At 39.2% G+C, this 16,694-nt stretch overlaps 1 protein-coding gene across 6 annotated transcripts in view; it reads right to left on the bottom strand.

Moving 5' to 3' along the window:
* The window catches only part of AHI1 (Abelson helper integration site 1), a 218,610-nt gene that overhangs the window by 13,942 nt on the left and 187,974 nt on the right, over positions 1 to 16,694 (bottom strand). For 5 of the 6 annotated variants that reach the window (XR_016395216.1, XR_016395218.1, XR_016395215.1 and 2 more), the window contains 2 exons: positions 15,274 to 15,376; positions 1,146 to 1,318 (listed from right to left, as the gene is read on the bottom strand). Coding sequence is in view for 1 of the 6 variants with exons in the window: in XM_089922020.1 (XP_089778146.1) it covers positions 1,316 to 1,318; positions 15,274 to 15,376 (106 nt within the window). In the remaining 5 variants the exon portion in view is untranslated. Of the gene's footprint in view, positions 1 to 81; positions 1,319 to 15,273; positions 15,377 to 16,694 lie in introns of those variants that run through there. The other variant, XM_089922020.1, reaches the window with a different exon arrangement.

The following is a 16,694-nucleotide window of genomic DNA, read 5'->3' on the forward strand; positions in this document are numbered from 1 at the left end:
TTTTGCAACTTGCTGAAATTCTTTGTAATTAAAACCAAAATCAAGAGAATCTACACACATCTCAAAACTATGAACTGAAACTGCAGAGAGTCACATATTTTTATTTTTTTCATTATCAAGTGCATTCACAAGAAAGAAAAAACAAGCCTGTACAAGGGTGACTCAAGCTGGCTGGGTCCAGCTGTACCTGAAGCACAGACGTGTGCATCTAGAACAGGGGAGCCTGGTACTATCGGAACACATTTCTGTGCTAATGGCTGAGGGCTTCAGCAGTCATCAATGCCATTCACCATTTTCAAAAATGCCCCCCTCCCCCCAAGTTCTACACAGCAGGGGCAAGTTTACCAATTTTCATGCCTCTACAACATGTGCAGGGGTAAGAGTCAAATATATTTCTACTAGAAGATTTTTCACATCCGGTATACATCTGGGCAAAATTTACACCTCAATGCCCAACACTGTTTTTCTCACTTCTTACTTTAATGGAATCAATTGTCTAATTTGGTAAATAAGTTTTCTAATTTTATATTAGTTTTGACTTTCTTGAAGTTAAATATTTTATTGACAGACTTAAAATCACACAGTTTTAAGAAGAGTCAAGTGAAAAACAAAGAGATGAACTTTCCCATTTTATAACATCTCACTTCAAAATATATGGTCACATAGTAACGACACTGTTACTCTGGAACTAAAGAAATAAATAATTCAATGTAAAAATTTAAAAACAAAAAAATTTAAAAACAAAAATTTAAAAGCAAGGTAAACATTTGTTACCTTTTAATGCCTTTCTTACTTGGACCATTTTGAATACACAAAATCCTGAAGCTGCTTATCTTTATTTTAAATAAAGTTAAATTTAAATAGCAGATATTTCATATTCTGAGTATATCATCACACACATAACCACATTACAGATATAATATTAAATGATTACTTTATGGACATCCTAACAATGCAAACACTTTTTTCCTCATATTTGCTGTGTGGCAATTATGGTTTTTCTTTATTGATTTTTCCAAGAATGGTAACGTAATTTTGATGCAGTTACTAATAAATACAAGTACTAATACTTTGATCAACAGCAAACACAATGGTTTATAACAATTAAGCTTTTCAAAAGGCCGCATTTATTTTTCCACCCATACCTTGCTTCTGATTTTTCTAGATTCTTTCATAAGGATAAGAAATAGTAGAGCCTTCCTTTCTTCCTGGCCATCTGAAATTTCTGAACTCTGAAGAGAAATTCCATTTGGTTTAATTTGTCATTTCATTTCTGTATATTTGGTTCCTTGCCCCTTCATTCTTCTTCAGCTCTTTACTAGGAGAAAATGACATAAAATGTACTGAATGAACTTAAACAATATCTTCTAGTTAAAACAAATCTTGGCATGCCCAGGCAACAGCACAAGTAATAAAACACACACACACACACACACACACACACACACACGACCAAAATACTAATTTGTCTTCTTGAACATACTTCTAGTTTTACTTCTAGAATTAACTTCTAGCTTGCCTCTTGAACATACAGTTAAATTAACATCTTTTAGTGTCATCAGTACATTTCTCAAATACAGACAATAAGCACTGCAAACCCTCAGTAACTTCCAGAAATTAAGTGCAGGCAATCAGAGTTTATAACATTCTTCATTCACTGGAAAAAAAATTGTCATGGAAGATGCTTCAGGTTAGTGACTGGAAAGCATATAGGCCATTTTATTAAACAGCACTCTTTCATTTAGTCTATGGCTATGTCTTCTTTTAGAAGTGAGTAAACTATCATAGCTTTTCAAATAAATCCAAAAAATGGTATGTGGCATTTTTGATTGACAAAGATAGTGATGGTTAACTATGTATCTAGATGCAGCTTTGAAATAAAACAAATTATACCATGAATAAAAGTCAAGAACCAATAGGCAGATGAAACAAGATGTTGCTTCTTTAGAGACCCTGTAGTAAGTACACCAAAACTAGAGGGTGATAAACTAGGGGTTGAGCCTGAAATTTTTTGATGCAATTATTTACATATCACTGATGAGTATCTGGACTTACACAAAACTGTTGTTGTCTTTCTTCTGAACAGAAAGGGTTTAACATTTGGTTGCTCTTAAAAAACAAACTTCAACCTAAGGATAATGGCAATCTGATTAGGTGGTGGTCAATTCCATTGATCACTCCTGAGAAAAGTAGAGGCTAGAGCATCATGGCAAAAAAGGATGTGCTAATAACCATTCCCTAACCCTAAACCGGAAGGTTAGGGAACATCTGTGCCTTTAGGGACAGGCCCAATCTTTTACTTTTTAAATTTATTTTACTGAAGTATATTTGATTTACAATGTTGTGTTAATTTCTGCCGTACAGCAAAGTGATTCAGTTATACATATATTGTGTGTGTGTGTATACATATATATATATGGATATATATATATATATATATCCATATATATATATACACGCACACATTCTTTTTCATATTCTTTTCTGCTATGGCTTATGGCCCAATCTTAAATAAATGGTTGTACTGCCTTTCCATATGAGGGAAAAAAAATCCTTTGTCAGTCCTTGTTTTCTGATTTTAAATTTTTTAAACCAGTATTATATAATACATAGAAGCCCCAAAATGTTTCAAGTGAACATGCTCACAAACGCAACTAAGGTAGACTATAAAATGGTACAGCTATGGTGAGGTAAGTTACAATCTCACCAGGGGCAAAAAAGGGCATCATACTGTCCTGGTGTGTATATAGGTACAGCATATAAAACTTGCCTCAAATTAGGGTCTGATAAAAGTGGGGAAGGAAAGGCTCAAATGGATGCTGAGCACAAGTCACCCAGAGACCCTATAAACGTCCGCAAGGAACAGTGAGGAAGGTAAAGGACCTTAGAGGAGTAACGAGACAAACAGGGTGAGAGGAGGAGTTTATGAGAGTGGTAGGACAAAACCAAGGAAGAAAAACAGAAAAGGGAGGGAGAGGAAGAGAAGAGCTGGAAACGAGTGAGATGGATCCTGCACAAGACAGTAGGACAAGTTAAATCAATCAGACTGAGGCTGCACTGTGAGAAGTAAACACAGGAGCCAGGAGGACCCTCAAGAGGGGGAACCTGAAGAGAAACTTAACTGGAAAAAGCTAAAGTAGGCAGTAAAGATAACATATTTAAGGGAAATGACTCAGACTAAGAAGAGGAAGGAACACTGAATACAGAATGACAAAGACTATCTATGAAAGGGAGAAAGGGGACAGAATAAAAGGAAAAGGAGAAGAAACTGCCAAGTGCACACCTTGGACAAGGAACAGCCCCCTTCTGACAACAGGGAACAAGCAAGAGGGACACAGCAGCACGATGACGGCTCTGACAGCACAGGGACCGAACACCTAAGAGGCAGCAGAGACCTGCTGACAAGGGAAGAGATGTCATCTAAGCAAGACACCAGCATGAAAACAAACCCAGGTTTTCTCTGTGGTATCTCCTCATAAAGTATCCCCGTAACATAACAGAGGGAGAGAGTAACAGAGTGAGGGCCGATAAAGGCAAATCATGTGAAAAGAGAAAGGAAAATCTCACAGCAGGATTTTGAAAATGAGTATGAAACCAGGTTAGTGTTTGTGTGTATGGTATGTGTGAAAAATAAGACTCCTAAAAATACTGGGCCCTACTCCACAAGAAATTCAATCCAATGAGTATTCCCTGAAGTTTTACTATGTGGCCAGACACCAGGCTAAGTACTGGGGAGAGAAAATGTGAGCATGCTATAGCCCCCGCCCGGCAAGTACTTACCATTTAACCAGAGTTAAAAGGCAAAGCATGAGGAACCTTCAAGATGGTGGAGGAGTGAGACGTGGAGATCACCTTCCTCCCTACAAATATACCAGAAATACATCTACACGTGGAACAATTCCTACAGAACACCTACTGAACGCTGGCAGAAGACCTCAGACCTCCCAAAAGGCAACAAATTCCCCACGTACCTGGGTAGGGCAAAAGAAAAAAGAATAAACAGAGACAAAAGAATAGGGATGGGACCTGCACCAGTGGGAGGGAGCTGTGAAGGAGGAAAGGTGTCCACACACCAGGAAGCCCCTTCGCGGGCAGAGGCTGCGGGTGGCGGAGGGGGAAGCTTCAGCGCTGCGGAGGAGAGCGCAGAAACAGGGGTGCGGAGGGCAAAGCGGAGAGATTCCCGCACAGAGGATCGGTGCCGACCGGCACTCACCAGCCCGAGAGGCTTGTCTGCTCACCCACCGGCTCAGGCGGGGGCTGGGAACTGACGATTGGGCTTGGGTCGGATCCCAGGGAGAGAACTGGGGTTGGCGGTGTGAACACAGCCTGAAGGGGTTAGTGCGCCACGGCTAGCCAGGAGGGAGTCTGGGAAAAGGTCTGGACCTGCTTAAGGGGCAAGAGACCATTGTTTCAGGGTGCGTGAGGAGAGGGGATTCAGAGAGCCACCTAAATGAGCTCCAGAGACGGGCACAAGCCGTGGCTGTCAGCACGGACACCAGAGACGGGCATGAGACGCTAAGGCTGCTGCTGCCGCCACCAAGAAGCCTGTGTGCCAGCACAGGTCACTCTCCACACCTCCCCTCCCGGGAGCCTGTGCAGCCCGCCACTGCCAGGGTCCTGTGATCCAGGGACAACTTCCTCAGGAGAACACACGGCACACATCAGGCTGGTGCAACGTCACGCTGGCCTCTGCCGCCGCAGGCTCGCCCCGCATCAGTACCCCTCTCTCCCCCCCGGCCTGAGTGAACCAGAGTCCCTGAATCAGCTGCTCCTTTAGCCCCGTCCGGTCTGAGCAAAGAACAGACACCCTCAGGTGACCTACACGCAGAGGTGGGGCCAAACCCAAAGCTGAACCCCAGGAGCTGTGCGAACAAAGACGAGAAAGGGAAATCTCTCCCAGCAGCCTCAGGAGCAGCAGATTAAATCGCCACAATCAACTTGATGTACCTGCATCTCTGGAACACCTGAATAGACAACGAATCATCCCAAAATTGAGGCGGTGGACTTTGGGAGCAACTGTAGACTTGGGGTTTGCTTTCTGCATCTAATTTGTTTCTGGTTTTATGTTTATATTAGTTTAGTATTTAGAGCTTATTATCATTGGTAGATATGTTTATTGATTTGGTTGCTCTCTTCCTTTTTTTAAATATATATAGACATATATATATATCTTTTCATTTTTCTCTTTTTGTGTGTATATGTATGCTTCTTTGTGTGATTCTGTCTGTATAGCTTTGCTTTTACCATTTGTCCTACGGTTCTGTCTGTCCGTTCTTTTTTCTTTTTTTTCGTATAGTTTTTGGCACTTGTTATCATTGGTGGATTTGTTTTTAGGTTTGGTGGCTCTCTTCTTTCTTTTTTTTTTTTTTTTATGGTACGTGGGCCTCTCACTGTTGTGGCCTCTCCCGTTGCAGAGCACAGGCTCCGGACACGCAGGCTCAGTGGCCATAACTCACAGGCCCAGCCACTCCGCGGCATGTGGGATCTTCCCAGACCGGGGCACAAATCCGTATACCCTGCATTGGCAGGTGGACTCTCAACCACTGTGCCACCAGGGAAGCCCCTCTTTCTTTCATTTTTTTTAAATTACATTTTTATTTTAGTAAATTTATTTTATTATATTTTATTTTCTTCTTTCTTTCTTCCTTTCTATCCTTTCCTTCCTATCCTTTCCTTCCTTCCTTCCTTCCTTCCTTCCTTCCTTTCTTTTTTTGTCTCCCTTTTCATCTGAGCCGTGTGGCTGACAGAGTCTTGGTGCTCTGGCTCGGAGTCAGGCCTGAGGCTCTGAGGTGGGAGAGCCGAGTTCAGGACACTGGTCCACAAGAGACCTCCCAGCTCCATGTAATATCAAACAGCGAAAGCTCTCCCAGAGATCTCCATCTCAATGCTAAGACCCAGGTCTGCTCAATGACCAGCAAGCTACAGTGCTGAATACCCTACGCCAAACAACTAGCAAGACAGGAACACAACCCCACCCATTAGCAGAGAGGCTGCCTAAAATAATAAGGCAACAGACAACCCAAAACATGCCACCAGACGTGGCCCTGCCCACCAGAAAGACAAGATCCAGCCTCATCCAGAAGAACACAGGCACTAGGCCCCTCCACCAGGAAGCCTACACAACCCACTGAACCAACCTTAGCCACTGGAGCAGAAACAACGGGAACTACAAACCTGCAGCCTGCAGAAAGGAGACCCCAAACACAGTAAGTTAAGCAAAATGAGAAGACAGAGAAATACACAGCAGATGAAGGACCAAGGTAAAAACCCACCAAACCAAACAAATGAAGAAGAAATAGGCAGTCTACCTGAAAAAGAATTCAGAGTAATGATAGTAATGATCTAAAATCTTGAAAATAGAATGGAGAAAATACAGGAAATGTTTAACAAGGACCTAGAAGAACTAAAGAGCGAACAAAGAATGATGAACAACCATAATAAATGAAATTTAAAATTCTCTAGAAGGAATCAATAGCAGAACAACTGAGGCAGAAGAACAGATAAGTGACCTGGAAGATAAAATAGTGGAAATAACTACTGCAGAGCAGAATAAAGAAGAAAGAATGGAAAGAATTGAGGACACTCTCAGAGACCTCTGGGACATTAAACGTACCAACATTTAAATTACAGGGGTCCCAGAAGTAGAAGAGAAAAATAAATGGACTGAGAAAATATTTGAAGAGATTATAGTTGTAAACTTCCCTAATATGGGAAAGGAAATAGTCAATCAAGTCCAGGAAGTGCAGAGAATCCCAAAAGGATAAATCCAAGGAGAAACACGCCAAGACACATATTAATCCAACTATGAAATATTAAATACAAAGAACAACTACTAAAAGCAGCAAGGGAAAGGCAACAAATAACATACAAGGAAACTCCCATAAGATTAACAGCTGATCTTTGACCAGAAACTCTACAAGCCAGAAGGGAGTGGCAGGACATATTTAAAGTGATGAAAGGCAAAAACCTATAACCAAGATTACTCTACCCAGCAAGGATCTCATTCAGATTAGACGGACAAATTAAAACCTTTACAGATAAGCAAAAGCTAAGAGAATTCAGCACCACCAAACCAGCTTTACAACAAATGCTAAAGGAACTTCTCTAGGCAGGAAACACAAGAGAAGGAAAAGATCTACAATAACAAAGCCAAAACAATTAAGAAAATGGTAATAGGAACATACAAATCGATAATTACCTTAAATGTAAATGGTTTAAATGCTCCAACCAAAAGACACAGACTGGCTGATTGGATACAAAAACAAGACCCGTATATATGCTGTCTACAAGAGAACAACTTCAGACCTAGGGATACAGACTGAAAGTGAGGGGATGAAAAAAGATATCCCTTGCAAATGGAAATCGAAAGAAAGGTGGAGTAGCAATTCTCATATCAGACAAAACAGACTTTAAAATAAAGAATATTACAAGAGACAAATGACACTACATAATGATCAAGGGAACAATCCAAGAAGATTGAACAATTGTAAATACTTATGAACCCAGCATAGGAGCACCTCAATACTTATGGCAAATGCTAACAGCCATAAAAGGGGAAACCAACAGTAACACAATAATAGTAGGGGACTTTAACACCTCACTTTCACCAATGGACAGATCATCCAAAATGAAAATAAATAAGGAAACACAAGCTTTAAATGACACATTAAACAAGATGGACTTAATTGATATTTATAGGACATTCCATCCAAAAACAACAGAATATACTTTCTTCTCAAGTGCTCATGGAACATTCTCCAGGATAGATCATATCTTGGGTCACAAATCAAGCCTTGGTAAACTTAAGAAAACTGAAATCGTACCAAGTATCTTTTCTGACCACAACACTATGAGACTGGATATCAATTACAGGAAAAAATCTGTAAAAAATACAAACACATGGAGGCTAAACAATACTCTACCAAATAACCAAGAGATCACTGAAGAAATCGAAGAGGAAATCAAAAAATACCTAGAAACAAATGACAATGAAAACACGATGACCCAAAACCTATGGGATGCAGCAAAAGCAGTTCTAAGAGGGACGTTTATAGCAATACAATCCTACCTCAAGAAACAAGAAACATCTCAAATAAACAACCTAACTTGACACCTAAAGCAATTAGAGAAAGAAGAAGAAAAAATCTCCAAAGTTAGCAGAAGGAAAGAAATCATAAAGATCAGATCAGAAATAAATGAAAAAGAAATGAAGGAAATGATAGCAAAGATCAATAAAACTAAAAGCTGGTTCTTTGAGAAGATAAACAAAATTGATAAACCATTAGCCAGACTCATCAAGAAAAAAAGGGACAAGACTCAAATCAACAGACTTAGAAATGAAAACAGGAGAAGTAACAACTAACACTGAAGAAATACAGAGGATCATGAAAGATTACTACAAGCAACTATATGCCAATAAAATGGACCACCTGGAAGAAATGGAGAAATTCTTAGAAAGCACAACCTCTCCAGACTGCACCAGGAAGAAACAGAAAATATAAACAGACCAATCAAAGCACTGAAGTTGAGACTGTGATTAAAAAACTTCTAACAAACAAAAGCCCAGGACCAGACGGCTTCACAGGCGAATTCTATCAAACATTTAGAGAAGACCTAACACCTATCCTTCTCAAACTCGTCCAAAATATAGCAGGGGAGGAACACTCCCAAACTCCTTCTATGAAGCCACCATTACTCTGATACAAAAACAGACAAAGATGTCACAAAAAAGGACAACTACAGGCCAATATCACTGACGAACACAGATGCAAAAATCCTCCACAAAGTACTAGCAAACAGAATCCAACAGCACATTAAAAGGATCATATACCATGATCAAGTGGGGTTTATCCCAGGAATGCAAGGATTCCTCAATACACGCAAATCAATCAATATGATGCACCATATGAAAATATTGAAGGAGAAAAACTATACGATCATCTCAATAGATGCAGAAAAAGCTTTTGACAAAATTCAACACCCACTTATGATAAAAACCTTCCAGAAAGTAGGCACAGAGGAAACGTACCTCACCATAATAAAGGCCATATAAGACAAATGTAGAGCCAACATTGTTCTCAATGGTGAAAAACTGAAACCATTTCCACTAAGATCAGGAACAAGACAAGGTTGCCCACTCTCACCATTATTATTCAACATAGTTTTGGAAGTTTTAGCCACAGCAATCAGAGAAGAAAAAGAAATAACAGGAGTCCAAGTCAGAAAAAGATGAATTAAAACTGTCACTGTTTGCAGATGACATGGTACTATACATAGAGAATCCTAAAGATGCTACCAGAAAACCACTAGAGCTAATCAATGAATTTGGTAAAGTAACAGGATACAACATTAAGGCACAGAAGTCTCTTGCATTCCTATACACTAATAATGAAAAATCAGAAAGAGAAAATAAGGAAACAGTCCCACTTACCACTGCAGCAAAAAGAATAAAATAACTAGGAATAAACCTACCTAAGGAGACAAAAGACCTATATGCAGAAAACTGTAAGACAACGATGAAAGAAATGAAAGATGATACAAACAGATAGATATATGATGTTCTTGGATTGGAAGAATCAACACTGTGAAAATGAGTATACTACCCAAAGCAATCTATATATTCATGCAATCTCTATCAAACTACCAATGGCATTTTTCACAGAACTAGTACAAAAAATTTCACAATTTGTATGGAAACACAAAAGACCCCGAAGAGCAAAAGCCATCTTGAGAAAGAAAAATGGAGCTGGAGGAAATCAGGCTCCCGGACTTCAGACTATACTGCAAAGCTACAGTAATCAAGGCTGTATGTACTGGCACGAAAACAGCAATATAGATCAGTGGAACAGGATAGAAAGCCCAGAGATAATGCCACACACATATGGTCACCTTATCTTTGATAAAGGAGGCAAGAATATACTGTGGAGAAAAGAGAGCCTCTTCAATAAGTGGTGCTGGGAAAACAGGACAGCTACATGTAGAAGAATGAAATTAGAACACTCCCTAACACCATACACAAAAATAAACTCAAAATGGATTAAAGGCCTAAATGTAAAGCCGGATACTATAAAACTGTTAAAGGAAAACATGGGAAGAACACTCTATGACATAAATCACAGCAACATCCTTTTTGACCCACATCCTAGCGAAATGGAAATAAAAGCAAAAATAAACAAATGGGAATTAACAAAACTTAAAAGCTTTTGCACAGCAAAGGAAACTATAAAAAAGATGAAAAGAACCCTCAGAATAGTTGCAAATGAAGAAACTGACAAAGGATTAATCTCCAAAATATACAAGCATCTCACACAGCTCAATATCAAAAAAACAAACAACCCAATCCAAAAATGGGCAGAAGACCTTAAATAGACATTTCTCCAAAGAAGATATACAGATCACCAACAAACGCATGAAAGGATGCTCAACATCACTAATCATTAGAGAAATGCAAATCAAAACTACAATGAGGTATAACTTCACACCAGTCAGAATGGCCATAGTCAAAAAATCTACAAACAATAAATGCTGGAGAGGGTGTGGAGCAAAGGGAACTCTCTTGCACTGTTGGTGGGAATGTAAATTGATACAGCCACTATGGAGAACAGTATGGACGTTCCTTAAAAAACTAAAAGTAGAACTACCATACGACCCAGCAATCACACTACTTGGCATATACCCTGAGAAGACCATAATTCAAAAAGCGTCATGTACCAAAATGTTCATTTCAGCTCTATTTACAATAGCCAGGACATGGTAGCAACGTAAGTGTCCACTGACAGATGAATGCATAAAGATGATGTGGCACATATATACAATGGAATATTACTCAGCCATAAAAAGAAATGAAACTGAGTTATTTGTCGTGAGGTGGATGGACCTAGAGACTGTCATACAGAGTGAAGTAAGTCAGAAAGAGAAAAACAAATACCGTATGCTAACTCATATATATGGAATCTAAAGAAAAAAAAGAGTTTTGAAAAACCTAGGGGCAGGACAGGATAAAGACACAGACGTAGAGAATGGACTTGAGGAGATGGGGAGGGGGAAGGGTAAGCTGGGATGAAGTGAGAGAGTGGCATGGACATATATACACTACCAAATGTAAAACAGACAGGTAGTGGGAAGCAGCCACATAGCACAGGGAGATCAGCTTGGTGCTGTGTGACTACCTAGCGGGGTGGGATAGGGAGGCTGGGAGGGAGACACAAGAGGGAGGATATATGTGCATGTATAGCTGATTCACTTTGTTATAAAGCAGAGACTAACACACCATGGTAAAGCAGTCATACTGCAGTAAAGATGTTAAAAAAAAAAGGGAAAAAGACAAAGCATTTGGAACAGAAATAACTCTGAACTTGGAGCCAGAAGATCAAGTCCTAGTTCAGGCATTTTTTAACTCTGACTCTCAGACCTTGATTTCTTTAAATGCATAAAGAATGGGCTGTAGTAAAAAATTTCCGAAATTACTTTTGTTTTAAAAGAAATGATCAAGTGTAAACAGACAGATATACCATGTTCTTGGACTGGAAGAATCAATATTGTGAAAATGACTATACTACCCAAAGCAATCTACAGATTCAGTGCAATCCCTATCAAATTGCCAATGGCATTTCTTACAGAGCTAGAACAAAAAATCTTAAAATTTGTAGGGAGACACAAAAGATCCCTAATTGCCAAAGCAATCTTGAGGGAAAAAAAACGGAGCTGGAGAAATCAGACTCCCTGACTTCAGATTATACTACAAAGCTACAGTAATCAAGACAGTATGGTGCTGGCAAAAAAATAGAAATATACATCAATGGAACAGGATAGAAAACCCAGAGATAAACCCACACACCTTTGGTCAACTAATCTATGACAAAGGAGCCAAGGATATACAATGGAGAAAAGACAGTCTCTTCAATAAGTGGTGCTGGGAAAACTGGACAGCTACATGTAAAAGAATGAAATTAGAACAATCCCTAACTGTATATACAAAAATAATCTCAAAGTGGATTAAAGACCTAAATGTAAGACCAGACACTACAAAACTTTTAGAGGAAAATACAGGAATAACACTCTTTGACATAAGTCACAGCAAGATCTTTTTTGACCCACCTCCTAGAGTAATGGAAATAAAAAAAAAAAAAGAAACAAATGGGGCCTAATGAAACTTAAAAGCTTTTACACAGCAAAGGAAAGTATAAACAAGACGAAAAGACAACCCTCAGAATGGGAGAAAATATTTGCAAACGAATCAACAAAGGATTAATCTCCAAAATATATAAACAGCTCATGCAGCTCAATATTAAAAAAAAACAACAATCAAAAAACGGAGAGAAGACCTAAATAGACATTTCTCCAAAGAAGACATACAGATGGCCAAGAGGCACATGAAAAGCTGCTCAACATCACTAATTATTAGAGAAATGCAAATCAAAACTACAGTGAAGTATCACCTCACACCGGTTAGCATGGGCATCATCAGAAAATTTACAAACAACAAATGCTGGAGGGGGTGTGGAGAAAAGGGAAGCTTCTTGCACTGTTGACGGGAATGTAAATTGATACAGCCACTATGGAGAACAGCACGCAAGTTTCTTAAAAAAACTAAAAATAGAATTACCATATGACCCAGCAATCCCACTACTGGGCATATACCCAGAGAAAACCATAATTCGAAAAGACATATGCACCCCAATGTTCATTGTAGCACTATCTACAATAGCCAAGTCATGGAAGCAACCTAAATGCCCATCGACAGACGAACAGATAAAGAAGATGTGGTACATGTATACAAAGGAATATTACTCAGCCATAAAAAGAAACGAAATTGGGTCATCTGTAGAGACGTGGATGGACCTAGAGACTGCCATACAGAATGAAGTTAGAGAAGAACAAATACCGTATATTAACGGATATATGTGAAATCTAGAAAAATGGTACAATGAACTGGTTTGCAAGGTAGAAATAGAGACACAGATGTGGAGAACAAACGTGTGGACACCAAGGGGGGAACACGGGGGGCAGTGGTGGGATGAATTGGGAGATTGAGATTGCCATATATACACTAATATGTATAAAATAGATACGTAATAAGAATCTGCTGTATAAAAAAAAAGCAAAGAAAAAAAAAGAAATGATCAAGTGTATATATATATATCAATATATGCTGAGTAGAAAAATTAGAAAATACACACAGTAAAATGAAGGAAAAAAAATCACTACAATTCCACCACTTAGTGATAACTACTGACATTTATTGATGTATGTTGTTCCATATTTTATGCATATGTTATATAAAAACTATTTTATAATCATCCTCTTTTAACTTAAAAATGTTTCATCATTCCTGCCACATCTATGAACATACTCCTATAATAATTTCACTATTTGAAATAGTCACATGGTGCTCTCACATGGTGTTCTATTACATAAATGTTTCATAATTTAATCAATCCCGGGCTTCCCTCATGGCACAGTGGTTAAGAATCCGCCTGCCAATGCAGGGGACACGGGTTCGAGCTCTGGTTCGGGAAGATCCCACATGTCGTGGAGCAACTAAGCCCGTGCGCCACAACTACTGAACCTGCACTCTAGAGCCCGCAAGCCACAACTACTGAGCCCTCATGCCAAAACTAACGAAGCCTGGATGCCTAGAGCCCATGCTCCACAACAAGAGAAGCCACCGCAATGAAAAGCCCGCGCACCACAACGGAGAGTAGCCCCTGCTCGCCACAACTAGAGAAAGCCTTGCACGCAGCAACAAAGACTCAACGCAGCCAAAAAAAAAAAGATAATAAATAAATTAAAAAAAAATAAGTTAATCAATCCTTTATTCATAGAAATTGAATTTTTTTCCTTCTATTTTTAAAACACTGCTTGAAGGAGTAGCCTTTTAACTGAATCTCTGCATGTACACTTAAACATTTTCCTACAGTAAATTCCTGGAAGTAGAATATTCAGGTCAAAAGACATGAACAATTTGAAAACTTAAAATAAACAAGTATTACCAAGCTATACTCCACAAAGGATTGCTTTAATATATACTATTACCAGCAGCATATGAGGAAACCCACTTCCCCATACTCTCATCAACACAAGGTTGTATCAGTTTGAAGCTTGCTGCCATTTTCTGAGGGAAAAATACCATCTCATTTATTGTTTTAATTTCTATTAATTTGATCACTGTAATTGGACATTTTTCGTATGTTCACTGTTTTATATATATATATATATATATATCCCTTTAAGAATGTCCTATGCACCCCGTTTGCCAGTTCTCCTACTGATATACTTCTTTTCCCTTTTGACTTCTTAGAGCTTTTTATAAGTTAAGGGTATTAACGCTTCATCTGTCACATATTTTGTGAAATTCTTCCTGATCCCAGCTTATTGGTTGTTTTTAGATTCTGCCTATGGCATTTTTTTCTCTCTGACATAAATGATTTTAAAGTTTTTATTATTTAGAGCTAAAAATCTGTTTCAAAATATGTTTTCCAATTCTGGTATCAGTGATAAAAAGTCATTCCTTAACACCCATGATTATAAAACTATTGATTTATAAACTTTCTGTATAATGAGATTTTATTTTTTGCCATCCAAATCTAAAAATACTTATGAAAAATTTGAATCTAATTCTCATTAAGTATCAATTTCATAAAAGTGTACGTGATAGAGCTTAACATTTTCACTTTCAGCAGACAAACTTCACTTCTAGTAATAGAGAAAACAGAGGCCGCCTTCTTTAGAAAGTCCTTTCCTGTCCTTCTTATACTTTATCTCTCACCAGAAAATACCATCATTCAAACTCATTTTGTCTCACTTGCCTGTCTCAGTGGAGAAAGTAGCGCCACCTTCTTGTTTCAAATTCTACTCTTTCAATTATTCTCCTTATCCTACACCTTGACTGGCTCTTCTCAAGGGGCTCTTTGCTCTGGGGTTATAAATATTCTTGTCATTCCCTCCTGTATAAAGATCTTCCTTACATCCTGTGTTTTCCACTAGTTTCTGCACAGCTTTTTCTTTCCTTTGAAGTCCAACTTCTGGGAGAAGCAGCCTCTCCTGACGGGCCTTCTCCCTACGGGCTGGAGACAATCTGACTCATGCTTCCAGGACCCTCCATTCAAAACCATCTTCTCCCAGGTCACAAACAGCCTCTTGGTTGCAAATCCCAAAGGCATTTTTCAGCCCTTATTTTACTTCTGCTGTCTTTGATACTTGTCCTTGTTGACCATGCCTTCCTAAACCTTCCTGTTGACTCCGTGACATGACTGTCTCCTGGTTTCCTCTTACCTCTATGAGGGTGACTTTCCGGCCAGTTTGCTCGTTCTTCTTCCCCTGCACATCCATGATGTGTCTGCGGTCCTCAAGGCTCTGTTCTCTGCCCACCTCAGAACTGCAGGAGGGGAAGATTGGAGACAAGGAGCCAGTGAGAAAGCTGCTGCAACAGCTCAGATGGGGCTCGGATTTAGGGAAGTGGCAGTGGGAATAAAAAGGGGAGATAAATGGGAGGATCTGAGAGAAAAATATTCGACAGGTGATATGAGCGATTATATATGTGGGTGGGCAGCAGGGAGTCACTGAAAATAACGTAGAGACAATAAACCTTAGCTGGTTTGGCTCCTTTTTACTGTATCAAGGGACAAGAATAAAATAAATTTTACTTCTTTCAGAAAAATATTAGCTGCCTGGGAAAAACCAGGAAGATTTTATCAAATTAAATAGAAGAAAGTGTGTGTAAAAGAGCAGGAGATTCCTTACTGACAAAGAAGGGGTGAAGGGGTGAAAGAAGGGGTGAAGTTTATGCGTAAGAAAACAGTGATATCCTGACCTATGAGATGGGGAATGCAGCTTTTCAAATGGTTCGACAGTAACAGTAACATAGAAAACAAATATTTTGTGGATGAGTGTTTAGTAATTCAAGTTATGTTAGAAAAAAGAAAATACAAAAACAATGAAAAAAGGGAAATTCAGAGAATGGAAGGCAGTGTCCCCTTTCTAGGATGTCTAGGAACGGTGGGAGACACCACAACAGAGCTTGAAAAAGGTACAAGAATTTCAAAATCAGGCAATAAGGAGGACTGAACAGTGACTGCTGTGGACTGAATTGTATTCTTTCACAGGTTGAAGCCCTAACCCCCAAAGTGAATATATCTGGAGATCGGGCCTTTAAGGAGGTAATTAAAATTAAAGGAGGTCATAAGGGTGAGACCCTAAGCTACAGGACTGGTGTCCTTATAAGAAGAGGAAGAGACACCAGAGAGCTCTTTCTCTCCACACGTGCACAGAGGAAAGGCCATGTGAGGACACAGCAAGAAGCTGGCCACCTGCAAGGCAGGAAGAGACGCCTCACCAGAAACCAGCCCTGTTGGAACCTTGATCTTGAATTTCCAGGCTCCAGAACTATGAAAATAATATTTACATTGTTTAAGCCACCCAGTCGGTGGTACTGTTACAGCAGCCCGAGAAGACTAATATGGAGATGTCTAAGTAAGTAAAATGAAGTCAGATGACTGAGAAGGAAAAGGGTCAGAAGCCACAAAGATGAAAGAACAAATAAAGTACGTCTAGAAAGGAGGAAAATGATGAGAGAGAAAGGAAAAGTTGAGTTCTGAAGCAAAAAGCATCGATAACTTACTGCCTATCTCCAGGGAACCTACACCTTAGCAGTAAAGTAAAAATTCAAATGTCTGTGGATGCCAGGGTGACAAGGA

Source organism: Delphinapterus leucas, chromosome 12, assembly GCF_059928025.1.
Source record: "Delphinapterus leucas isolate spDelLeu-1000000601 "Yukka" chromosome 12, BTC_Dleu_Yukka2, whole genome shotgun sequence".
In the NCBI taxonomy this organism is placed as follows: Eukaryota; Metazoa; Chordata; class Mammalia; order Artiodactyla; family Monodontidae; genus Delphinapterus; species Delphinapterus leucas.